This window comes from Anomalospiza imberbis, chromosome 9 (assembly GCF_031753505.1).
Source record: "Anomalospiza imberbis isolate Cuckoo-Finch-1a 21T00152 chromosome 9, ASM3175350v1, whole genome shotgun sequence".
Lineage (NCBI taxonomy): Eukaryota > Metazoa > Chordata > Aves > Passeriformes > Viduidae > Anomalospiza > Anomalospiza imberbis.
Window position 1 is genome coordinate 18,170,037 of NC_089689.1, and position 27,899 is coordinate 18,197,935.

The 27,899-nt window shown below is 36.1% G+C and overlaps 1 protein-coding gene across 33 annotated transcripts in view; it reads right to left on the reverse strand.

The window, feature by feature from the left end:
* Positions 1-290: 290 nt before the first annotated feature.
* Positions 291-27,899, reverse strand: part of ADGRL2 (adhesion G protein-coupled receptor L2) — a 157,409-nt gene continuing 129,800 nt past the window's right edge. For 7 of the 33 annotated variants that reach the window (XM_068199946.1, XM_068199944.1, XM_068199953.1 and 4 more), the window contains 15 exons: positions 27,756-27,878; positions 27,292-27,497; positions 26,072-26,245; positions 24,858-25,067; positions 23,680-23,900; positions 22,338-22,404; positions 14,389-14,480; positions 13,490-13,534; positions 13,176-13,202; positions 12,326-12,494; positions 9,018-9,146; positions 8,507-8,603; positions 5,709-5,837; positions 4,884-4,901; positions 291-2,358 (listed from right to left, as the gene is read on the reverse strand). In XM_068199946.1, coding sequence (XP_068056047.1) covers positions 1,604-2,358; positions 4,884-4,901; positions 5,709-5,837; positions 8,507-8,603; positions 9,018-9,146; positions 12,326-12,494; positions 13,176-13,202; positions 13,490-13,534; positions 14,389-14,480; positions 22,338-22,404; positions 23,680-23,900; positions 24,858-25,067; positions 26,072-26,245; positions 27,292-27,497; positions 27,756-27,878 — 2,462 coding nt within the window. In that variant the 3' untranslated portion in view covers positions 291-1,603. Of the gene's footprint in view, positions 2,359-3,044; positions 3,098-4,849; positions 4,902-5,399; positions 5,482-5,708; positions 5,838-8,506; positions 8,604-9,017; positions 9,147-12,325; positions 12,495-13,175; positions 13,203-13,489; positions 13,535-14,388; positions 14,481-22,337; positions 22,405-23,679; positions 23,901-24,857; positions 25,068-26,071; positions 26,246-27,291; positions 27,498-27,755; positions 27,879-27,899 lie in introns of all 33 variants that reach the window. The other 26 variants (XM_068199969.1, XM_068199967.1, XM_068199970.1 and 23 more) reach the window with 16 other exon arrangements.

A 27,899-nucleotide genomic window follows, 5' to 3' on the forward strand; every position in this document is an offset into this window, starting at 1 on the left:
ACCACCTTATTTTTAATTTCAGTGCAGATGCCTACTTAAAAGTTATGCAAATATATGAATTTACGGTACATTTTCCTAATGACCCTGCTATATCTGGGTTTGAGCCTATTCAATCGTGACAAAAGAATAGTAAAGATGACCTGTCTTCTGTAGAGCTATAGACAGTTTCTGTTGAACTCTCGACACTTAAATCATGAAATGTAAAGATGCCATTCTAGACAGGACACATCTGGGTTGAAGGACTGCTGATGCCAATTATGCTTCGTACATAATAATGCACATTTTACCTATTTGGAAAAAAATTCACATTTATTTACTGTCAAACAGGTGTTAAACTTTACACTGGGTATTAGTGATGGGCTCATTATTAACAGGTTTACACAAAGGGTTGAAAAAAGCAGAATTTTGTTGAAACAATTTACATTTCATTTGATTTTTTTATCATAAAATAAATTAATTACTAAATATAGGCAGAAGGAATATGGAAGAGTTATAGTTATGTTTTATTTATTTTTTTAAAGGACAGGCACCTTTTATTCACGAGAAAGCTTGTGAGAAGTGTCCAATGTCCCCTTTACCCCTTACCACCCAACCCTGATTAAAGAATGAACAGGGAATTGAGTTACAATCTTTGTTAGCTACACCAAATTTGTGCAAGGCTTGGCATAATTGGCTTCTAAAACAACTTTCTCCCCAAATTATGTTTTTTTGGCAATAAAAATTCAAAACTTAATAAAAACTAACTTGTCAAAGCAGAACACTGTTTACAGTGAAAAAATAAGTGAAAACAGGTAGAACTTGCATTTTAAACAAACTATCGTACTATGAACAGTGTAAGAAAAACAGCTTATAACATATGTGCAACCAAGAGCTTTTCACAATATTTTCTTCAAACTCTTTAAAATTATTTTTTAATGACAATTATATTTCAGTTGGACACAAATGTATTTATTTTACCCTAGCAATAGAACAAAATATAATTTCTTTAGCCATTTTTTCATGAGAACGGTTCATTGTACAGTTGAGGAAATATATGAAATAAGGCCTGTGGCTTGATTGCTAGTGGTTAGACATGTATTCAATCTTTGCCCTAATGGAAAAGATTTGCAGTGAACTGCAAATTGATGCAGAATATCTCTCCTGCTTTTGCAAGTCTTGTCAGGAACAGTAAAGTACAGTAAATTTGTCCCACAGGATTTTTAAAGCCTACGCCTTGTATATAATACAATGTAGGCCTAGGAAAAAAAATGGTGCAGCCATATTTACAAATTTAGTTCACAAACTGCTGCAGTAAAATGGCTGGAAAGTGTTTATTTCTCTTTTTTTCACAATTTTGTTAAATTCAGCAGCAGAAGATATCGTAAATACCTTGTTGGTATTTCTTTTCTTTGTAACAAATAATTCATTTTAGTATACTCTGTGTATATACAAAGTTTTTGTTTTATAAAAATTCACAGAACTGCGAGGTCCAGTCATCCCTGTTACTGGAGAACCACAGGGTCAACAGAATTGTCTCTTCAAGCAGATATGAGGGAGCCTGCACAGGGCCAATTAAGTCTTTTTAATACTTGAATGTGACCTTTAATATTTCTTTGCTACACTATTAAAGGCTTGTCACTAGTTGCATTTGTCCTTCTCTAACGTCTCCTTCTGGAATACATCCTTCTTTGTTAATGGGAATGATATAGCCGTCGCTATTACCCCTGCTGATTTGATAGTACATCTGAAGCTGATGGCCAGCTCCTAGGTTTGGCATGCTCTTGTAGTAAATGTCCTCATTTTCACTCCTCCTGGAAGGAGAGAGGTCTTCTTCAATGTCGGGGCTGCTCTCTGGATAGGGAGAGTCTCTGAGGTTGGGCATGCTCGTGTAAAGAGAGTCTCTGTTGGGGGACTGGAGGTGGTCGTCAGCCTCGGCTGTCAGCTGTGAGACGTAGCTGTCAGTTCCCTCAGTCTTCACTTTCTTCTGGGGCTGGTACAGAAGGGAGTGAGTCCGTTGAGGGATGAGTGGAGCCTCCAGCTCCTTGTGGTGGAGCTCCAGCCCGGGGGTGTCACTGTGCATCAAAGATGAGGCGTCTGCCACGATGGCGTCATCTTCGCTACTGCTCCCGCCGATCACAGCCTTGGCTGGCAGTGTCCGCTCCAGGTTGTGGTTCTTGCTGCTGCCCCGCAGGTTGTTGTGCACTAACTCTGAAATGATCATTTTCTCAAAAGCTGTATCATTCAGGCTTAGTCCACAGTCTACAACTTGCACGCTGTCGTTATAGTCTCCATTGCGCAATGAGTAGCTGTTGTTGAAATTACCATTTAGCGGTAGAGTATCCATGGCACTTGTATCCCTGGCATTGTTCAGTGAATGTCCTGAAATGGAAAAGGACAGCTCTGGTTATTGCCTGACATGTTTTTATCACCTTTTTTTTTTCTTTTTCTTTTTCTTTTTAACAAAGTTCTTTAATGTAGTTCAGGACAAAGTTGTACTTGGAAGTAAAACTTGAGAAAAGTTAGGTTATTGAACATTCCCAAATGTAAACATTTGCACACCTTATAGGAAAGATTCTAAAAATAGTAACGTGTGATTCCTGTGGGGAATAGTGGCATTTGAATTTCTTAATTTAGTGTCAATTATGTGACTTTTCCACAAGGAACTGTTCACTCCATGCCCTTGCATATGTAATGCAAAGCAATTCATTTGGAAACATCTATGTTTTGAAATACATCACCATGATTTAGAAAAAGAAAATTAACAGAATTTGTCCTAAACAACACTAAATTAAAAAGTAATTAGATCACAGACATAACTGAAGGTAAATGTACAACATAAACCCACATAACTGGCAAGCAACTACTTTAACAACATTTCTAACATTTTTTTCCTGTTTTTTTGGGGTTTGTTTTTTTTTTTGGAGATGAAGTAAAGAAAAGAATGAAAAAAATGGATAAATACAAAGAATTTATGTTAAACAAGGACAGCCATCTTTCACACTACAGGGACCAGGGCCCACAAGCACCATCCAACAACACGATAGACAGCAGGTGGAATGACTCACTTTGGACAACTCACATCATGTCTGTCTGCTCAGGCTATCTGGCCTAAGAGTAGCTGATATATAAAAGAAAGTAAAATGATTTATTGTAACATGATGAAGAATAACTGAGCTTCTCAGCAACTTAGTCAGAGCAAGGGTTCAGCAAATTAGATTACTAAGCAATAACAGCTTTTCTTTTCCCATTTAATGTAATTTTTTGCACTAATATTCTGTCTGCCAACAAAGGCCCCAGGCTCCTAAAGGTCAAAGTTTGCCTGCAGTCTGCATCAGTCACAGTGACAGCACTGAATGAACCAGAATAGTTAATTAAGAGCTAGGCCCACAGTTACCATGGGCATGGAAGTCAAATGCAGAAATGTTAGGAATTTCTATAAGTATGGGTCACAGAAATTAAACCAAAGAATAAATATTAGTTGTGGAATGGGAAGAGGAAATCAGCCATGGCTGATATCTCATAGCTGTTGAGGGAATGACAGATTGGGTAAGTCTGCTGAAAACATGAAAAGGAGTTTAAGAGGGGGAGAAAATGAAGTCTTATGATGATTAAAGTCTTTATGCTTTGGGTTTTGGCTTTTTTTTTTTTTCTGATAACTTGATAAAGAAAATGTTTTCCTGTAGACACAAAGACATGTAAACTATGACAGCACAGTGCTTCCCAAGCAAAGCCAAAAAAAAAAAAAAAAAAAAAAAAGAGAAAAAAAGAAAAAAAAACTTTGCAAGAAATTAAACAGTCTGAATCATGGAAATCAGATGGTTACAGCATTCCTAGAAAAGCACTTTATCTACAGATATGTCTGGAAGTAAAGAAAGAATGAAGTGACTTTACTGAAATGAGACTGACCACTGTGAGGCTGCTGCATAATATGCAAGGCTTGGAGGAGTATAAGGGAAAAGTTTTTTGGAAAAGATTTTACATTTTCGCATTTTGTGGATTACTTTTTTCATAATTAAAGCTGCAGCTTATCCTAGAAAATTCAATATTCTCTGGAAATATTGTTTTCAATTAAAAAGAGATTGCATTTTCTCATGAAAAGATTTTTGTCTTCAACTTTAAAAAATAGAGTAATAATTTCCAAATAAATTCTGAGCAATTTGCAAGTCATTTTGCATTTGTGTTATTGCTAACTCTTCTCCATGTGTATTGATTTTAACAGTGATGAGGGTTGTTTGAAAGGCCTCTTTAAGCTTTGATTAAACAACTATGTGGTTTTGCAATTTCATGTATGTTCCAAAATTTTTCTTGCAATGGATTTAGCTGTGCAGAACATATGGTATTTATAAAAGTAGACAACACATGGACCACATGCTGGATTCATTTCCCTCATGAAAGTGATTTAATTTTGTAATTTTAATTTTCTTTTCCTCTGCTAAAGAGATATCAAAATACATCTGATAATCCAAAATGAGTTTTCTATGATATACTGCAGAGTTAAGCATGCTAGAATATACTCAAATTGGTTTGATGAGGCAAATTTTGTTGCCTATGATCAGGTAATTAATTTGAAATCTTTCATAGCCTGTAGCAAGATTACTGTAGGAATAAAAATATAAGTAAATTGTTAAGCATTTCGGCATGACACTGCTTTGGTTTTGAACAGCAAATTATTTCAGCATTGCATAACTTGTGTTACCAATAGGGTTTGCTACAGACCTCGTGGTGTTTCCCAAAAAGCAGTTTGCAAGTACTTTTTGAATGTGAAAACATTTTATTTGCAAATTGTGAACCACTTGCCCGCTGAGTCTACTTCATGACCGCTAGTTATGTTTTAATTGTGCCCATTAAAAATCATGCTGAAAAAATTTACATTTGATAGGCAAAGTTAAGTTTTACTCCCATACTTGTCTCTCTGTAGGTTGCTAGAGGAAAGCATAAGGAAAGTAAGAAAACAAGAGAATGAAAATAGAAACTACAGTTCAGTTAAAAAGGAGACTTGAAATAAAAACTGGAAACAAGGTTTTATGAACTCTTTTTCAACGATTTATCACTCTATTTACACTAAAGTGATCTTACGACTCAAACAGTATCTGCAAGATATTTACTGATGAACTGCAACATCGTTAAAAAAAGCAAGTAGATAACGCAACAACAAAATGTTAGGTAAATGATGACACCCTTTATTCCTACAGAACTAAACTTTTCTAACTGTCAATCTCAAGATTTTCCTACAGGAAAATGATCTCCCATAAAGCTGCACTATACTATAGTTTAGATCTGTTTGATGCTGGATACAATTTTCTACACCGGGGTATCCAAAGGTGTCAAGATGCCTTGCACTGCTTTAGTATCTCATCCATTCCATAAGCAGGGTTTTCTCAGCAAGCTTTAGTCAACCTTATATTGCAGAGACATGATACCTCTAAGTGATATATATCTTGAAGATGGGCTCTCGGACCATGTGGTGTCAGTCCTTTAATAGTATATTAAGATTTATGCCACCTGTGTTAAAAACATGGATAATTATTGGTAAATACTGTTAGGGCAAAGGCATTACTATAATATAGTGCAGTTTTACAAGCTGACATTGGCAACACTGCATTTCTTGAATTTATTTCAGAAATTCAGACTGTACGGCTGGGGTATTGCAACTTGAGTTTCTATCTAGGGAAAAGAGGGAATTTGGAGTGAGCCAAGAAAAGCAGTTTATTCAGGAAGTATAAGCACACCTGGTGAGTTAAACACAGGAGCTGAAGGGGCATTACATACAACTGTTTCTGCGAGCAATGTGTTATAGGGGTTGTTAGTGCCGTGTGGTCGAAGAAGAGGGTTTGTTAGTAGGTAATTGCCAGTCATTCCTAAAGCAAGAGAAACAGAAAAAAAATGTCAGTTGCTTAATTTTAGCCTGACAGTTTCAATAAAGAGTAATTTTTATTCATCATGAATCAGGTAGGATTTTGAAAATGTAATTCAGCTGAAAATTTCTGGATGTATTTGAGCTATGCATTGGAAATGGGAGCAGGAAAACACAGTTAGATTCCAGTAACTCACAGGTGCTGTCCAAATCCCCAAAGTAAACATCTAGTGAAAGTGATATTTACTAATGTATACAAAATCACTGTTACACAAGAGTAGCAATTAAATGTTTAGAGATCAAGGTACTACATAAAGCTATTAGGACTTAAAAAATGATCATATGGAACACTTCTGTCCAGAATTGACAGAACTGAATTTCTCAAACTGAAATGTATTGAAAAACCTCTTATGACAGGATCAGAGCTGTTACTCACTTTACTAAAAACACACAGATAGTGGAAGGGAATTGCTGTTTTCAAACAGAGAGTGGATGACAAATTGCAAGAAGCATATCTTAGTATATGCAAAAGTATGCATGCTGAGGGGAAAGCAAAATATTTGCTCTAAGAAATCAGAGCATTCACATTTTCTCCTGGGACATTCATGCTGCAAATATATCTGCCAGGTTTTAAAAAAGAATTCCTCAAATGACAAATTTCTTTAAACTATCAGTTTACAAACAATGTAAGACAAAGAAGAGACATGAACAGACTCTTTTAAACTGTTGTAAACTCAAATTTGCATGTTAACACAACACCACTTAAACACTCTCAGAATAATCAGATAAAAAAACAGCATATTTTGAGAAATTATTAAAAAGTCAATTCATCTCTAACTTCTAGCTACTACAAGAAAAATGCTATGATTTAAAAATTGATTTAAACATTTCAATAAGATAAAATACAAGTTTCTTTTTTATTACTTTGCAAAGCAGTACATCAGGATCAGTGTATTACAGAGCCAAGGACAATTAAAGAGACAGCTATATTTTTCAGTATAAATATTTTTATTTGGCAAGGAATGATATATATTCCAAATACTAATGCTTTTGTACTCCCAGAGCTACTTAGTAGCAGAAATGAGCAGAAATTTCTAACACTCAGAGAATTATGGTCTGACTATGCTAATCTTATTTGAATGTTTGTATTGGTGATCAACTAAAAAAATTATCATAGCTTTTTTCCATTGTAAAGTTCTTCTTACTAGAAATAATAACTGAAATACATTTTGCTTTGTTTTTTTTTTCTTTTGCATATTATATTTAACCTTAGAACAATTAGGTGTAATTTATAGCTATGATTTTTTTCAATCCAAATTTCTTTGTCACAAGGAAAAAAAGCTTAATTAAAAGATTGATTTTTATTTTAAAGGAAAAATGACACTTGTCATTAATTATTAAACAACCCTTATATGTATGTATCACTGACATAGTGACAAAATCATAACTAAATAGAGTTGATACCAATCTTTCTAATCCTGGCAGAACATCTCCAGTGACTTGAGTCTGGAACTTGAAACAGGAAGAAGCTCTGTTCAACACTGAATTAACTAACAGTGCAGCACAGTTAGAGCAAACCTCAGGAGGCAAAGACAGCAAATTAGGGTAAATATCAAATTTTATGTGCTTGTATTTTTTGAATTTTAGTAAGAAACTGAAGGGACATGAAAAGTATACATTTTCTACCTAGGAGAAGTTATTTAATTTTGATTCTTGCCAGAAGAACATGCAGGATTCATAAGGGGAGTGGGAGGATCAGCAAGACACACAGGTCTTACCCACTTTCTAAGTACCAAATAGCAAAAGTGGAATCATGCTTTCTGACACCTTTTGCTTTGCAAACACCACGGTTTTTACTTCCAAAATGAATGCAAATACACGTCCCTGCTACCAAATCCTGAATTTGAATTTTCTGTTTGAAACTTTCTGAGTTAAGCAAGAACTGGTTGCAGTGAGACCAGGGCTACCCGCTCTTCACTTAAGGATTGGGTGGAAGAACAGGTTTCAAACCTGGCATGCACAGAGCAGTTCTCCCTCCACTGCTGGCTCAAACTGCCTCCAAAACACAGAGGGGAGGGGAGAAAGGGAGGGACAATCTATCATGGTTAATATCCTTGTCTTCTGTCTGGACATGAGAATGAGGTTACAGATTTCAAAGTCTGAGATGAGAAGTTTTGAGTTTTGACTTCTCAGCCTGAAAATCTGGATTCTATCCCATGTTACAGATATGATGCTCTTTGAAATAGAAAAGATAAATGCTTTACAGACATCTTTTGCATAGAAATGATATCAATTAGATTTCACTGGGAAAATTTCTGCACCTAAAAATCAGTCAAATATGCATTAAAATGTTACTGCACTCATATTTCTACTTCAGATTTAACCTATAAAGGTTAGGAAAGATTTAAAATTATGATCTTGCTTTTAAGCTAAATTATTGATGAAACTAATTTAAATACATTCCCATGAATTGAAGAATTCAACTTCTATAGCAGGGGCCAGTTAAGGGAACATGGTTTTCAAAAGTGCTGGTGGATAACTTTAAAACTCTGCTTTTAGAGAACACTTGTTCCAGTTTTTTTTTAACATTCTTTTCAATTCTTCTTTGTTAAATGATATAAAATCTGTAATAAATTTATGGATTCTAAAACTGAAATGTTCCCAGTGACTGACCTTGATTAAGTGTTGAAGTGCTGTTGATGTCACCTGAGATAAAAGATGATTCCGATTGTTTTCTCACAGTGTCATTCCACATCCTCCTTATCCGACTCTGTTAACACAAAGCAGTGAAGCAAAAACATAATAGATTACAAAAAGACTTTCTTCCTACTCGTGTGCTATTATCTAGAATATTTGTGTTTATTTTAGCCTAAACCATTTTTCTAGCACATCATGAAAATTCCTTATTTTTTTATTAAAACTCTAATTTATTAAACTTTATTTCAATGAAACATGATGGTATATAAACCTTCCTATAAATCAGTCCCTAATTACAAGAAAAAATAACATATTTGTATTAGACCAAAGTAACTGTTTAAAAAGAAATAAATCTACAACACAGAAGTATGTATTTACCATTTAAATGACAATAATGAGAAGACAATTAGTCTTTCTGATTGGAAGACATCTCAGTAGGCTTTTCATAAATAAGGTAATTAAAAGATGCTGCCAAAATCTTTGTTACCTGAGTGCCGGAGGAATAGCGAGCGCTAGTTCTCGTGGTTGATGCCTTCACTGAACTGTGGGGACTCTCAGTTGGAAGTCCTCCACAGCAGTAGGAATGTCGGAGGCATTTCCCATATTCCTTACGTACCTGTAGGGAAAAAAAATTGCTTAGCACACGAAATAGTTTTAAATAGCTGCTGGCAAAAACACATGAATCTTGCATTGAAACTACTCACTTTCCAAGCAAATAGATAATTCTTGTCTGTCGAATTGCTGGCTGTTAGCAAACCCACATATTTCTCCCTACTCAGTGGCAGTATTAGCAGCTACCCAGGAGTTTTGAACCAATTATTTCCAAGGTATACACACACTTAGAGATGTCCCTGAATAATCATTACTGACTTGGTTATAGAATTGTTTCTATTTCATTTTCATATTGTAGATTAATATAGTTAAGTGTACCTGAACTGAATGCTGGCTGAAAATAGTGGGTTTTTTTGGTGCAGAAAGCTCAGCAAGCCTGTCTTCCAATCCTAGCAGGTAAGAAGGGCTTGAGCACTGCTCAGTACTAGCCCTTATGCAATGATTTCCAATAAAGACTGCAAAATTTCACTGACTACTATTTTCAGATAACAGAAGAATGTGTGCATATCTTGGCACAAGACTGCACCAGTGAAAGCACACAGTGGATAGAATTTGTATAGATGTGTAAGTCTAAACTCATAAATCTTCCACCAGATTACATGGGAACTTAAGTGTCTCTCCTACATCAATGAGACTCATGAGTTTCTGTGAAAAGAGGGATTTCAGCTAACCTGGAAGTTCTGCCTGACCTATGAATATATAAGACAGAAAGTTATGCGTATGCAAAAAGAGGAGAGGAGAAAATGTAAAAAAATTAATTTTGTGGATTTACATATGTAATGTGCTGTTTTTTACAGGAGTTTTACTCAAAGAATACATAGTGTGCTGTTTCTATAAATCACAAGGATGAAGAAAAGTTGAATAATTTGTACTTTAACTTCAAGCTAGGCACAATAATTCAGCTTTTTATAAAAGTAGATGGTATATATTTTCAGTCAACCCCTATCTATATCAGCATAAAACACATATAAAGAAATGAAAACAGAAATGAAACAACTTGGAATTATAATTTTTAACCCTGAAAAACATAGGTCTGTATACATCATCACTAGATGGTATAACACCTAAGAAAATACATTCCTGAGCACTAATGGATATTAAATACTCTAAGCCAATACACAGTAGAGACAATAGCAATCATAACTGTATTTTTACCCAAATACCACCCTCCAGGGCTGGCTTTGCCTAATGCCTGTATTGCAGTGAATGTACATTATCTGCCAGGACTGCGCATTCCACTGTCATTATTTCTAAATTATAGCTTGTTGGAAAGTGATGGAAGCAACAGCACTATCATCTCGTCAGAACTGGAAACATAATAGTTTTCACTTCCACAATTCTGTTTCTCTGTTCAATTTAGTGACCAAGTAATAATAACAGAATAAAAAGACTACATTAGCTATGCAGACAGAGCATAGGACAATATCCAGTCAAAGGCAGTGACACTTAAAACCTTAAATGGCAGCTTTAACATTCTTTCAGGTATAAATCTTATTGCTCTAGGTTATGTTTTTTTCACACTTGACTGGTATTTTAATATTGCTTTTTGCTGACTCCACTTTATATAAAAACAATGCACAGCTGTAAAAAGAAATAAAAAAGGAATCTGTTTCTGATTTTCAAGTCCAATACAAATAGTAAAAAGGGAAACATTATATGAAACCCTAACCTAGAAATTATTTGCATTTTGGGAATGTTTGCATTTTCCTCCCTAACATCTTCTCTTAGGCTCTTCTAAGTGTGCTTTTGTTCTCTCCAGATGAGTGGAGTGTCATATTCATCAGGGTAAAATTCTGTCTACCAGATCTTTTCCTAAAACACCTCTGAATGCCATTGTCTATACCAAATTTAAGAGATGCTGGTAATGTTAGAGCTGGAACAGTTGAGAACATGAGCATAGGACTTTTGTATTTAAACAACACTTCATCCAATGGTCTGAAACCATCTTATAAATATCAGTTAATTATGTCTCTGGTGAGCTAATTATAATGGGAGTTAATAATTGCTAGGTCTTTAGCCTAAAATTGGTAAAAATATTTAGAATCTAAATATTGCAAATCGAATATTTCCAAATGTAGGACATACTGTATGTTAGGTTTGTTTGGGTGTGATTTTTTGATGTTCACCCTTTCTCTCAGCTCTCATTGCTTTCATTTGTCCTGACTTCTAACAAAGGCTTTCAGCATTTTTAATGCACTCTTCATTAAAACACTTCTAAGGCAGCCTTGGAAGCAATCTCCACACTCTGGGGAAGAGAAGGGGTGCAGGGAACCTAAAAAAGGGTCCTACAGAGCTGTGCCCTTCACTTTCCTTCTCTCCTGCTTGCTTCTCTCTCCCCTTCAAGCTTTCTCTCTATCTCCCTCTGTCTCTCTTTGTCCCTCCCTCCTTCCAGCTCCTTCTGGACCCTCCTCCTTTCATCCAGCAAATGGGAGCACAACTAATCTAGCTCATCCCACTTGTGAGGGAGGCTCCAGTGAAGAGCACAAAGCCATTGGGATTTCTGGAGGAGGCAAACACTTGGAAAAAAAGTATTAATGCTGGCATCTTTTCCATCTTCAGAAAACTATTCCTGTTAGCAGATGTCTAGAATTAATGACTTATTTTTTCTAAGGTGCGTCAAAGTTCATAATAAAATTATTTTTTACATCTCACTTAATTTTGTAATGAATGAGCACACAGAGTCCAGTCCCTGCCTATCACCCATACCTTTACATGGCAGCTCAATGGGATCTCAGGAAAGGTGTGCTCTGCCTTGATCTAAGAAAAGGAGAGCATTTCCAGGCTGATATGGGCTGATATCATAACTTATCCTTTGTTTGCAGCACTGCAGCAAAGGCAGAACTTGTTTCATGTGGACATAAAAGATTTCTGGCGGTAAGTCCAGGCTAATATGTACCACATAACCAGTGTTAAACTTTTACATTTTCTTCACAAAGCCTTCCAATTTTCAAGCCCAGGTTGGAGATGCTGCGTCCATGTTAAACCTGTCTGGGTCATAGAGCAGATACATGACTCCCACTAGCACATACAGCAAGAATTCTACTGGAATTCTAGTCCCCTCCTCAAACTACTTCAAAATACTCCAGTTCTTCAAATTGTTAATTTTATCTCTCTTTTCTTAAGAATTATGCATGGCATTTCTAAGGAGTTAGGGAACATTTATCTGTGGTTTTGGTAACTTACTTTCTTTTGAAGGGCACAATGAAAGATGAAAATAAACATTCCTTGGAAAGCATTAAATACTGTGAAGAGATATGTCATCACAACGGTCCCCTCATTTATAAACAGCAGACCAAATGACCATGTTAGGCCTAGGAGACACAGGAGAGCAAATGCACCCAGGACCCAGGATCTGTAAAAGAAAATTAATTTTAGTAACATTACTTACGAGAATGTACTTTGCCAAATCCAACATTAACATTTCAGTTCCTGCAGTAGACTTTTACTAGTTTCACATTCAAATGTAAAAATTCCTTGGGTTTAACCTTTTATCTATTAAAGAAAGAACAATTCCATTCAGTACTCTTAGACTCCAATGAAAACAGCAAGAGTAGATATAACCTTTGTCTTTCTCAAGAACAGCATAGGATGTCAAAACTATTTTGAAATGCATGTTTTGATATGCAGAAGTATAGCACAAGCCTCAGCTACTCCACTGCTTTATCTGCTTTTAGAGAAGAGATTGATAAATCTGGCTTAGCCACTAATCACACCATAGATTTTAAACAGTGGTGCTGCCATATGACACCACATAATGTAACACAAATGCACAAAGGTTAAACAGCAGATTAAAAGCCTAGAGCCCAAATCATTAATGCTTCGATAAACTCAGCTAAACTGAAGCTAGAGGATGTAACTTCCGCATGAAGAAACCCTGTTGAAATGCGACAAAAATATGGATATTGCTTAACAGAACAATCTAAAAAAGATTCCATCATGAATAGGTTAAGGAAAAGGAATAGTAGTGAACAGCACAGAATGAAAGGGAAAGGGAATTTAGTCAGTGAATTCCACATCTAACTAATGATCTTACTTGATAAATGGCTTATTATCTTCATAGCTAGAAAGCATTATAAGCAGAAAAGAGAAACAAAATTATTAGACAGAATTTAAACAGAAATTAATAAGAGCATTTTTTATTGTCTATAAAAATTAGTCAAAATTAGGAAATTCAAAATGCAGAGGCAAGCAATTTAAAAGTATAAAGGCACGTAATAGTTTAAAAGTCTTTAGCAAATCAGGTATCTCAAAAATAGTTAAATAAAATTAAGGGAAATCCACAATATGACCGAGTTTGTAAAGTTAAAAATCATGCTAGAAGTTTGTTAATGTAGGGTTCTATCTTACCCAGGTAAGTCCGTATTATAGTAGCCATCACAAACACGGTAATTACTGGTGTGGATGAGAAGACAGAAAGAGGAAAAGGAAGAAAAGAGAGAGATGCTAAAGATTAGCTCTCTCTCTCCTCATGCAACATGCAATGAAGCTGATACTAACCTATCTAGAATATCTAGTCCACAATGTTATCCTTACAAAGTCTCCCTTTGTCATTTCCAACGTTCAAAGCAGATCTGTAAGACCCTTTCGCATCCAACCCTCAGTGTTAGAAAGTGGCACCATCCCTTCAGTGTTGGTAACAAAAACCTTGAATACAATGTAAGGCTAAACAGAATACAGTAAAAAGCTATCTAAAGAAGTGAAAGCCACCAAAGCCTTGCTAATTATCAAAAACCTATATTAGTCTGCAAAAGGGATACTACAGTAGAACACCATGATAAAGTAAACATTTGTTAAATTAGCATGAAAACAACAGGTAATCTTCAAGTTAACAGTAATAATAGAGTCAATTCTCTTGGGAGAACAGGATTACGAGTAGAAACTGCTCAGAATCCCTAAATCAAAAAGTCATTTAACAAAACAAACTTAATATAATCATATCAGCCATGCAAACAGGAACATCATTTTTGAACTGCATATTAAATGCAAACGAAATTACTACAGTGCTGTGGCATTTCCATGAAACAGTTTCTTGGCACTAGCTCCAGGCTGAAATTATCTAATTTTGACCGGCATTTGTGACATTACAGCAACAATGTGACGAAAGCAGGATTGGCTCTGTTTGCTTCTAATTGACATCTGCAGTTGCTGGGAAACAATGGCATGTGCTCCTAATGGAGAGTAGCTTTCAATCAGTTCAGCAATCAGAAAATAATCACAGTTCTCATACTTGAACACAAAGCACTTACTTAATGTTTTCCAACCTGCTAGAGTCTGGTTTCAAAGTGTTTGAGTGCTTCACCATTTTGCACAATGTGATCACCAGGAAGATAAGATTCAGCTGTCAAAACAGATAAGAATGAAATTAAACTACTTCAAGTAATAGGTTGAATAATGATGATGTTACAGGCTAAACAAAACCCCTGTAGTTTATTTCCAAGTAAGTAGGGAAAATTGGTAACTCAAGTAGGGAAAATTGTATCAGCTGGTCTGCAAACCGTGATTGCAAATAAGAATGAGAGGATATTGCACCACATCATCATGAACCACCATCTTTAACTCATGTCCAACACTTGCCATTGTCAGTTCAGCTCTGTCCTCCAGCATATTTTGTTCATCTCCTGCTCACCTTTACCTGTCACCCCTGGCCCTCTTCCCCACCTCACTCTCTGAGGACAATGGTTACTGCTTTACTGGGCTATACTAGCTGTCTTTTTATCACCCCATCCTGATTTTTAAATGCTTTTCACCTTTGCTGGTTTCTCCTTAATTTTTTTTTATTCCTTTTTGTTCTCACAATCCTACTGGGGTCTTGAAAAAAACTTAAATGTAACTGGTAAAAAAGAAAAAGAGAGGAAAAGAAGAAAAAGAAACAGAAAGATGTAGCAAATGCATCAAACTTAACAGTGCCATAGACATATACTGCTGGTGCACCCTCCTGCTGCCCTCTTTCCCTTTGTAGTCTGGATTCTGTCGAAGTGAGACTGTATGTGCACTTGAAGGACTGTGGCATCTTATTCTTGTTGTGTCATTCATACAGGTAACTCCAGGGAAGATACTGAAGGAAATTTTTTATCATTCTCTTATTGTGAAACAGAATCACAGATATCAAAGTTACTGGGTGTCTTTCTCCTATCGATTTCAAAACCTGTGAAAAGCACAGGCAAGCCAAACACAAGGATGCCTGCAGAACACAGGCTAAAAAATGGTATCCAAATAATTTCAGGAATTAGTTTGTGCTGTCCTATATCACACAGAAAAGTTGGACTAAATTGTATCTTTGAAACCAGTAAGAGCCATGTCCTTTCAGCAAGAAGACACGCAACCTTGTCTACTACTACAATAGTGCACAAAAAGTGGCTGGACCAAAAGCTAAGAGAAGATGGAAGAATATGCTTGGACATCCTTATAACACATACATTAGATAGAGAACCCCATTCTTATAATCTTCCATATATCTATATCTATATCATCTATACATATCTACAACCAGTTACTGATGGAGCATGATTATACCCAGTCTCTCAATTTGGGAAGCCTTTGGTTTGAGAAAGCTTCAAAATCTTCACTATTTTTGTAACACTGGGCTTACTAGTTCATGCTAGCTGTGCCTCAATGGTCAGAAATGTCACTGAAATCCTAATAGAGAGCTGGTCTTAATCGCGAAAAGATGAATATTTTGAAGGCTCTGATCAGTCTGTTAATAAGAACATGTGTTACAGAAATAATTCTTACTGCTACGGGCAATCATGTTATTGCTCCTGCTGCTGCCTCAAAATCAGGATGGACAGCATGAACTATGATGCAGTTGTCGACACCAGAAAAGTGTCTGGTAACTTTTGATCTTATCATGCAAAGTACAAAATTTTTACAATTGTATGTTGAGATTAATAGAAAAAGGTGTTTGTGATACAAATAACAAAAATAAGCTTTTATGATTGGTTTCTGTTTGTGTTTCAAGAACTGGCTGAAAATACTTAACCTTAAAGCTAATATATGTACATGGTGTAGGTTATGCATATTTCCATTGCTGCAAAATGTAATAGAAGTGTCAATAATTCATGATCTTGGTGATTATCTTTTAGGATTCTTACAGGAAATTACTAACCACGTGAGAAAAACCATTTCATTACATCATTGTGATCTCTTCCTCTTATCTACATTTTCACTGTATGGTGTAACTTCATTGGATGAGAAAACAAGTTGCTTCTCTCCCTGGCCTTTGCATCAGACAGGACAAGGGCTCCGCAACAGACCTGACCCTCAGTTCCATGTCTTTGCACACAGATTTCATTTTTCTCTATTTGAAAAAGTTTCTTGCACAGTTTGGTAGCTGACATAACATGAACTTCTTCAGCCTGCCTGAAAAATGCAACTTCAATTTGTTTTTTGTGAAAACAAACAGATTAAGAGCTAAAACACATGCCCTGTGTCAATCCTAACATGTACATCAACTTTGGCTGCAACCTATGGATCTGGGAGTGCACAATCCAGTACAGAACAGTATTTACAGCACAGCTGGAAGCTAATCCTTGCCTAAGTAGCTACCCTGTAGTATCCTGTATTGTACTGACATCATCATTCTTGGATCAAAAACTCATAGACATGGCTTAGCCCATAAATGACTGCCTTATGAAACAAGCGGATTTTATCCTCTGATTCTTTGTACGACTGAAGTGCTGGTTTGCCACAAGACAAATAAAAACTTGTATTCATACACTGAGTTTCCTTCGGTGACATGGGCAGACATGGCCTTACCCCAGAGCTTGAGCCAAGCTCCATTGCATTAAACAGGTTTTATGCAGCTACTCAGCTCTCTCTGGGTATATGGCCTTGCTGCACCAGGGAGCAACTGCACAAAGCAGCTTCTTAAGTGACATTTTAATTGTAATTTATGTACAGACCCACAAAATCAGCCCACAGAAATAATAATGCCATATCACAGCAGCTGAAAAAGTCTTTCCAAGAAAAAAGGAAAAATACTGTACTTTGAAGACAAAGTAACTATGACAACTGAGCATATGATACTTGATTCTCCATCACTGTGAAATGTTGCATAGTTTTCAGTTTCAGCAGTCAAAAGACCATGGTTTGCCACTTGTTCAAACATGCTGGCATCTCTGTTACACATTATATCGTTATAAAAAACCCTATTTTGCTTGCTTAGAGATACTGTAACCAAACTTTTCTATAGATTTGCTTTTGGCTCCCTAATTGTTTTTCATCTAGAAATTGATTGTTTTGGAGGAACTCATGAGTTAAAGACTTTTGGGCATCCTGCCTTTTTTTTCTCGTTTTTCTCAGGAAATACACTAAGCAGTGAGGGAAGGGAACTTGCTGGAAAATAATTGCTTTTATAAGGAATAGATGAATTAATTTTCTTGGTGAGAAATATATAGAGGGGGGAGAAGAAAACACAGGGCTTTGTATTCATTTGTACAAGCAAAGTTTTTTTCAGCTCTAAGCAGCGTGGTCTGGCCCAGAGCTGATGCTATTTTCAGAAGAAGGCTTGACCACAGATCTCCTGGAGCTCCTTTCAACCTGAATTGTTTCTGTGAGGACTGAACTGATCTAAGCAAATGAATTTGTAGATGTTTTCCAAGCTTGACAGATGGTCTGAGTAGGACACCTTTTTTAAGAAAATGTTCACCACAAGCATGCAGTGCTCTGAGGTCATACAAAGGCCCACATGAACGGCAAGAGAGACTTTTGAGAGCAATCTTCTAAGAGAAAAAATGGGCCTCTGACAGTGGTGGTGTTCTCATCACTTCATGTAAGTAAATGGTCAGTGACTGGCTGGACCTCATCCTGACATCTGGGCTGCATCCACCCCAGATGAGCCAAAATCTGCAGCTGAATAGTACCCCTCTTCAATGCTAATAAAAAATAGAAATACATTGTGCGAACACACACAGAGATGTACAATGTATACATCTCAAACAATCCTAAAATTATACCCTTCATCATGTCTGTAAAATCTCTTTCATGCTGTGTGTCTGCAAACCAGACCAACACTCTTTTGAAAGCTAAAAATAAGAAATTAAAAGTCTGGTCAGGCATCAGGTTTGGATTTGATGATTCTGCTGTGATACCAAAGAGTGACAGAACACACAGGTACAGAAGGTGGAGCTATAATATGAGATCTTTTAAAACATTAGCTGGTAATAGTAAGCAAAAAATTTGAATGGATAGTATTTAATTTATGTTTATATTTGATTCTGATCTAGTTTCTAAAACTTACTGTCTACCAGAAGAGATGGCATACTGGATAGAGAACTAGTTTAATCTATAACCTGATTTTAGAATTTTGTGTAAAGTCAAAAAAAAAAATTAGAGTATCTTCTAATATACTAGTTCCTTGTCATCTCTTAATATGATAAGTTTAATTTGATAGAACAAAGTGAAAGAAAATTTATATATATATATATATATATATATATATATAAACCAACTTACTACTTTAAAATGCAAAATATGAAGAGCTTTTATGGTAATAAACAAATGCAGCACCCTGGAAGATCATGCTTCTTTCACAGGCAACACACATATGGCCATTTCTCATTTGGAAATCAGAAGGAACTGGACGTGAAAGAAGATGTAAGTAGAAAATTTGTCTTTCTAGACCCTGAAAGCTATGTAATTTTGAGAGACGGAATGTGTCCAACTCAAATTAACTTTTTTAAAAAATGGGTGTGACTAACCTGCACAAAAGACTAATCAATTAGAATTAGCTAATTAGCAGGTACAGTGAATTTGTAACAAAATAAAGTTAGATTTTGCAAAAACTATGATAAATTTCCCCTGTGACTAACAGAAAATACCATTTATCAAATGTCTACTATAAAAAGATAAACACATATTATTTATAAAATATAAGCTTACAAATACAGTCCATTTTCACTTGTAGAGCTAAGTTATGTTTACATCTGTCCATCCACTGACTCAGATAAGCAACATTCTGGATGAGAACATTTAACACATTCTGTGTTAATGAAATGGGGCATCTTAGTAATTTTTGCTTAGACAACCCTTGGTAGACCAATACATGGGCAAGCTGGGAGAAGCAAACTGCAACAGTTCTGGCTAAATTAAACCAACACCACCAGCTCCTTGGACATGAATGAATATAGATCTACACAGCAGTCCAAGTGCTCAGGCTTTTCTGACCACAGATTACAGAAGTGCACTGTTTGTTTTATAGCCATGAACCTGCTCAATGGAATCACGTCCGCCTTGAGCTTAGCAGCTTAAAATTCATTCCACACAGCCTGCAGTGCTGACATGGATACGATAAGACAGAAGAACAGAAACACCAGTCTGAAGTAACCTAGCTGAACTGCACATGTTCTGACCCTTTTTGAACTCCCCGGAGCTTTGGTTACCTGGCAAATGCAGCTCTAAAACTGCTCTTGTATCTCCAGATCTTTGCTCTTAGCCATGCAGAAGCCTATTTCTCCCTGGGACTGGCAGCAAGAGAGGTGCTCTCTGAAGGCTTCTAAATGAGTGTGCACATTGAACTCTAACTGAACTGAATTAATTATTAAAGATGCAGATGGAGCTGTCCAAATGATAAGAACAGCTCCTGACGTATCATGATCCAAGCTTTCATTAAACCATTTCAGGCATACTAATGGTTTCCCACCGCTCATTACTTACATGCTCTTTTCTCATAGATATAATAACCCTGGTGCCCAAAGGCATGAGAGGCTATAGAAATAGTTAAATTAAAAGTTCCTCAGAAGATGTACTGAGCAGCTTCATGCTTCCCATTCTCATTTTGTGCAAAAATGGGCACAGACACAAATAAAAATACTTATAAATTCAGAGAAAATCTGCAAATTAACAGAGGACAATACTGACAAAAAAGAGTTTATGCGCAGAACTATTCCACTGAGAAACACAAAAGTGATTTGAGCAACATGTTAAAAAGCTTACCAAGGCAACATTCTCACATGCTACTGACACTAAGTAAGCTACACTACAAATAGAGCTCTTTGGTTACAGCACACATGACATTATTTTTCAGCCACTACACTTCTCACACTTCTTCCTCTGGTTTCTCTTGCTTTCTCAGCTGGGACGATTAGAGGGCAAAGCAATTGCTAGAGAAGAATTACTCCTAGGAACTGTGCTGTGATTGCTACCTGCTGTTTCATATTTTTCAAGTTGGGAATACTGCTCCCAAAAGCCTTTTGCGTCTCAGTCTAAATGATTTGCTGGAGGATAATAATGTCACGGCCAGTAAATAATAGTGAACTATGTCTGTACATGGTCAATATGATTAAATGTCCTTCACCTCTATTCTCACTCTGACCTGGTTATGAGGAAGTGAAAAAGCCATCAGCAAAGCCCAAGGCTTCCCATGTGAAATGTTATTTTAGAGGAAGAGAGAGAAATATAGGTGACTTAGCAAAATACCCCCAGTAACAATAAAATAAAGAAGGAGTCACAAACAAAAAGCAAAATTATTACCACACAACCAGAACTGAAGTGACTTAACTATTGTAGCATGAAACTCAGAACAATTTCCAGAATAATTACAACTGGAATGAACAACCTCATGTTGAAAAATATTGTCTGTCATATTGAACATACTAAGTCTATCTTTCTAAGACTTTCAGTTGCAATTGTAGGTTTAATTTTTAAAAAATCCCCATCATTCTGAGATATTATTTAATTTTAATGTATTTAGAATAAACTCTGTACAATTATTATGGTCTACACTTAAATCTTACAAACACTATAATTTTTCTAATTCAAGTCATACACACATAAATTTTGGCATCTACACCCATGTCTTTGAAAATATGCCAATGAACTCTAACAACCTCTACATTGCACAACTATATTTTCTTAAGTGATTGCTCAAGGATTCAAATAATTTTTGATATAAACAGAGTAAATGCAAACCAAAACATTGGCCAGGCACATTTTCAGTAGAAATTTCCATAATCAAAGTATCAGTTTGTAGTGTAAGTACAGAAAGTGCTGAAATAATATGTCTGGCACACAGATCTATAAAACTCAAAGAAATTTCAAAATTATGCCTGACGCATGTGCTTCACACTGAAAAAATAATGTTTCTGAATATGGAAAAATGCAATTCCTGAATTTGGAAATTCAAGTGAACTGAAATTCTGCTAACATTTCACAACTCTACTACTGTGAAAGGGCAGGAAAATATGCAACTATTTAAGATTTCAAAAGCACGAAAACAAATTAATTAATCCGTCCAAACTATCAGCAATTATGAGAAAAGGCCTCTATGTACAGAGGCTATGTCCCCAACCAGCTTTTACAGTATTTCCCAAGTAAAGCCAGGCTTTAAAGATACAGAGTTAGCAGAGAAAACCAAGGGGAGTCAAAATGCACATCTTGCATTCACTGCGCTCACAAATTCCTCCACTCTGTAGTGTTGGCACTGTTAGTCTGAAATAAATGGGGAAGTTCTCCTAGGCTGACACGCTTTTTACTGGAAGTGCTCGGAGCATTGGTAATTGATGTCTGAATGCAGCATTCTGTGTTAAGGGGACACTGGGGCACCCAGCCATGGGTCCACAGATGGGTGCAGGCACACAGTGACCAGCAGTGAATGTGCACAGGCTTTCTACTGCTTACATAACAGCCCATAATTTATACCAAATCAGAGGAATGTCTGTGTCTGACAGGCACTACATGTAACACAAATACACACAGAAGTAGGCATGGAAAAATGTGCATATGCAAATACACATACAAATACTGTGTAAGTGTAATGGAACAAAAAATTTAATTACCCAATGCATTAGAATACCCTTTTGAGATAATTATGTTGGATATTTAACAGTTAAATTCTAGAATGTGTACAATAGTGACTCAATTGAAAGCAATAATAATGGTTCCTCTTAAAAAACCCCTGTATTTAGTACTTCACTGATCCTTCAAATGACTACACATGTCAATATGACCTTCAGAATTCAAGCCATTAGGGAAAAAATGGCCATGCTGAAGTGCCACCACAGCTTTGACAATTAATAATTTGGTCAGCACTCTTTAAAGATTTCTACATATTTATATAACCATTAGTCACATTACAAATTAATTATAAGCATTTTTATGGAATGTCTTGTGAATAAGGATGGCATTGAATGAAATTTTAAATATTTTTAATCTGATGTGAGGCAACCTAAAAAGAAATGAAAAAATCCAAAGTTCTTACCAGAATAATAAAAGTAACAGGTCCAATGAAGCTCCAGATAAAGTAGTTATCTACATGTAGCCAGCAACTATGATGGAAGAAAGAGAATGAAAATTGAAAAGCTGCATTAGCACCTCAATCCAATAAATGGAAAGTGCAAAAATACTTCTTAAGGTAACACTTTGCCAGTAAACAATGATGAACATTGCCCAGTACCACTTATTCCATGGAAAACACCTAACGGGAACTCTTCTAATGAACTCTGTGTAACACAACTGAACCTGAAATTACATCATCAGGAATAACTAACATAAGGGGAAACAAAACCAAAGCAAGCTCTCCTTTCAGTCAAAAGGTTTGGTGACAGGTGCTATCATGGACTAATGAAACTAACATCAGTAAATAATTTTTGCAGGCTTCCCATGTGATCTTGAAAGTCTGCTTTTAACTTTATGTCAGATGTTAAGTGCTCACGCCTGAGGAATATGAGACAGAAAATGCTCAGATGTCATGTTTTGCTGAATAATAATATGGTATAAATAAAATGCCCCATCTGGGAGTTGAACTGTAGAAAAAGAATACATAAGATACCAGACTAAATGACGTATAAACCTATTAGGGCCAACTTCACTTAGCAATTAATTTTTCATACAGCCCAGTTCCCTGCTGAATTCTCTTATTTGTCTTTCATCAGTAGCAACATCAAGCAGCTTTCTTGTAGTCAACAATATCTTCCCCTTCTGTAACTAATTTCATGAAAGGACAAAATAAACATTACTGAAAGGCAAATTCATGCCTCCAGCAACTCAAATCTTCAGAAATGTTTCCTGTCTACCTTCTGTCACTTCCTATATACATCTGTATTTTTGTAAGTAACAGGCAGTGGCTAATTTTAATCCCACTCTACTTGCCTGATAAAATATTATCAAAATAAAACATATAGGTTGGAATATTGTACTGTCATACTTCGGGATGAGAGCCAGCTAGAGGAACAGCTGAACAAAGAGATCTAATGAAGCATTAGCTTAAAACTGGCTGGTTAGGCTTGTCAGATACTTTAAGTTGAGAAATTTTGCTTAATATACATCTGAGTACAAAAAGTTATTTACTTTTTCAATTTGTTTCAGGTCAATCTTTTGTGTTAAAAGAAAGACCATAATTTAGAATTGGTCTCTCTAGAGTATAAATCCCCTGAACCTAGAGAATTACAAAAGACTTGATTGTAATTTGTGCACAGCATTGCCATTCTCTTACCAATAAAGCTTTCAGATGGTATTTTAGTCTGTCAGGGACCCTCTGACAGCTAATAGGCTTTAAAAAATTATTCACTTGAAAAACACTCAGGTCACTTGCAATTACTTACGCTTTCTCTGTTCCGTAGCTCTTATAGTCAATAGCTGCTGAGACACCAACTACTGTAGCAGGGAAGAGGTAGCCAGCAACATAATAGTACTTCTTTCTAGAATATTCACTTTCAAATACTTCTACTAACATTAGATAAAGCTGCACTCCTTCTAGACACATCCAGGCAAAGGCTGCCAGGAAGAAAAAGTGTAAGAGACCTGCAAAAACTGGACATGCAATCTGCAAAGAAAGAGAGAGATGGAAATGTAAACCACAAAACCTTCGCATCATTACCTCTCCAACTGAACAGTGTGCAATAGAACTGCATACAGTTTTATTAGAAACCTTTCACAAATTCAGGAGCACCTTCCCTACCTCAAAACCTACTCTGAACATTTGAAAACACTAATATGCGCTCAGTAGCTACAGAAAGTGAATCACCTGAACTGTCTGAATGAAGATATGGAAATTGCACCCTCATCTCCCAGTCATCAATTTCAGAGTGGACTTCTTAATTTCATAAGCAACTTTTTAATTTTGAAACTGATATAGTTTTAGGACTTACAGTTTAGATAATCCTAGACATGAACAGTTGGTTCTCTATGCATAATGTGATACTACATGTTAAAAATTATGAAGTGTCTGCCCCACGATTTTTGTCTGCTGCAATATGGAAATTTCTACTGTTGTAACAGAAGTCTGTCTGAATTCTTTCCCCATTGGCCAAATTCTGGATGAAACTATGCTAGATTATTAGTTTCAACCCAATGAATCATGTCTGAATTAATTTTACCAACAATACCAAAATACCTGCTTGAATGTGAAATGCAAAAAATGTGTATACGTATAGAAAAGGCTTCATACTAATATATATAGAAATGTAGTCAATACCTGTTAAGACATTTGAATAAATATATAGAAAACTTATTCATGTTCCTAATAATCAACATTCAATTTCATGTCCTCTTTCAAAAGTCTAACCACCTGCTTCGTTAATAGTCAGTGTTTCTCAACTGAAAATAAAAAGCATATTTTGGATGGATGCAAATACTATGTATGAATATATCTATCTTGTTTTCATGCTGAGCTTTTATTTCAGCCTTGCTAAAAACTTGTCAGTGTTGTCATGTTTTAATTCAAATCCATTTCAAACAGTCATTTCAGAGAACAAGATCAGTACACAGAGAGAAAACTTACCTTGTACTCTGTCTTATCGATGCCTATTAGGAAAATGAACTCAGCAATGAATAGGTTGATACAAAGGTTCTTGTGAATAGTGTTACGATCACTTTGCAGGCCACGGAAAAAACAGAATGTGAAGATGCAGATGGCCAGGCAAACAAGAGAGATGACAATTCCCACCCAGGTGATGACAGTGAGGAGCAATTCGTGCACTCCATCTTTGTACTAGAAATAACCAAGAATGGAGAAAATTAATATGACTCTTTATGAGTATAAACAAAAACCTATTTTCACAGGTATCTAGAAAAGTTACTTGTTCATTACATGAGATGAGCAAAATGTACTCAGTAATTTCTCAGTCTCAGGTCAGCTTCCCAGAAGAGCAAGATCAGGGTCAATAGAAGAGGAGCAGGTCTGAGAGAAAAATGTGACTATTTTATCCAGATCAGATAGCATTTTTACTTTTCCTATGGCTCACTGCAGACTGGTTGGAAATATGAGCAGAGAACCATAACATTTTTAAGGGACCACTAGGCTCTGAAGAAAGGAGAGAGGAGGAGAGCTTTCCCTGGGACTTCCTACAGGCCTGCAACTCCACAGCAGACAAGAAAGCAATGTTTTACACAATGATCAGGACAAAATGCAGAATATGCTGCCCATGTAATTCTGGTTTCAATCTCATGTTTAGCTAAAGGAGATTCCTTGCTTCAGTTCTTTGCAGCTTTTCAAATACAGGGGTTTAATGAGAAGTCCCATGTCCCTGCAAATATTGCATGCTCTTGGGCCCCTGACATGCAGGAAGTGCTTTAAATAGACAACAAAATTTCTGACTATGAAGAGGTGTTTAAACAACCACTATGGAAGTTCTTTCACCTTCCTCACCAAGGAGAGCTGGCACTTGGGCTTCCAGGGAACAGTCTGCTCAGCTGTCTCAACAGACACTCTCCATCTGTACTGAGGGAGAGCCTATAAAATGGTTGTAAGGTTGGTCAGTAACTTTAAAATATGGCTTGTAGAAAACTTTTCTTCTTCCTTGTTTTCTCTTCCCTTTTATTTTGTTTGCAACTTTATGGATAAGGAAGAAAAGTGCTACAGAAAGCAACTTTGGAAAGAGCGGGTAGGAGATATAAATACTAAAGAAACTTCAACAATTTTGGATCTTGCTAAAAATGTAAAGCTATGTCTTTTAAGTTTGTTCTCTGTTGATGGCTGGAAACATCGTTACCTACCACAATTTCCCGATGAGCCATAAGAATTGCAAAGTTGGTGAGGTGACTGCAAGCACATGTTGTGTGAGTTTTATTTGTGTCAACCAGTTTGCAGCCTTGAGTTGACCAGTATCCCATCATAGTCCTCTCTGAGTAGTTCCAGAAGGAACAATTTGCATTGAAATAATTGTCAGGCTGGGAGATAAAAGGATAACATAAAATGAGGATTTTACACACTAAGATGGCAATAACAATTGTTTAATATGTGTAAAAGGTAATTTAGGTTAAACCTTGCATGTTTTGGACAATAAAGTTTTTCATCAGCATAACTGTGGACTATGTTGCACAAGGAAGACATCTAGTTTATAAGGGACTTTATAGTCCGAAGCACTCTGAAGTGTAGCCTCAATAACTGTAGACCCAATTTTAAACAATTACAATTTTTATGCATGGATGGTACATTACAGCTATAGTGACTTTATTCTGAAGATTTTTTTTTTCTGTAATTCACAATTTGAAAATAGGATAATTTTCCTTTGGTTCTCACCTTTGGTCAGGCCAAAGTCATGTGAATAGGTATCACAAAAAAGTTCACTCCTCAATGTCTATCTATTTTGATGTAAAAAAAATCCAACCAGATTTATAAAAACAGGCAAAATGAGAGGAATAATCTAACCATATTTTCTCTATCACAGTAGTGATTGTTTATTTTCCCCATGTGAGACATGAAAAGAGAAAGGGACATACTTAAGACCAAAGAAACACATTAAATGAAATACCACGAAGAAGATATACATAAATTCAAAGTATAACAGATCAAGATACCATACTTTATTCTTTGCTGAATAAATGCAATTTTAACAATTTGTATAAGCTTCCATAACTTGGTCCAAAATTAATGTAAAACATTAAGGAGTCAATAAAACTTTCTACATCAAACCATCAAGAATCTCAACAGTTACTTTCTACCCTTCTACTAAGGTAAGAGTTAATTTTCAGTTAGAAACAAATGAGTCATTTACATTTTCATGTTGATTACTGAATTAGCTTTCATTAAGAATACACTTAAGTTCTAATAATCACTGAACCAGGCTCATTTAATTTTATGTTCATAGACTTAACTTGCATCCCTGACCTACTCCAACATTTAAAATTCAAATGGAAAAAAGGTTGTTTTTCTGCATTGCTTTTCTGTCTTGCTGATTTTGTGACCTTCCCATTGACTCATTAGCATAACTCACATCAATGTGTTCCAGTGTGAAATGCACGGGATCAGTCAGGTACACCCGGCTCGACTCCTTGTTGATGGAGGCCGCGATGACATGGGAGTTGACGGCGATCGTGCTGTTCTGCCCCGCCAAGTCACTGCCTAACTTTATGGTTGCATTTTCAGTACTGAGGAAACGACCCAAACTTTTGTAAATAATGAAAACCAGTTTGGCTAATCCTACAAAAGAAAAAAAAAGCCCATCATCACTCCACAGAGGTGTACAGTGAGCTGCACTCTATTGACAATTAAGCATCAGTAAACTGAGAGGTATTTTCATGCCATGGCCTTGAAGAAAAACAACCAGGTACCCATGATCATAAAAAAAAAAAAAAAGCCACAGAGCAGTTTTGTGGTGTTCTGTTTTGATGTTTTAACTAGGTAAGGTAGGCTTTATAGAAGTTAATGGAGTTCTACTGTTCCGTGCCCAAGGCTTACCGTTCCTGCTGTTCTGTTTCATGGTTCGTGCAGAAAGCTGAATCCAGTTGCCTCCTTTACCAGCCTGAGGAAATCTCAAGTCCTGCACTTGGCCCTCAGTAGAAAGCACTGCAACATCCAAAACTAAGCAGACCAGAGGGGAAA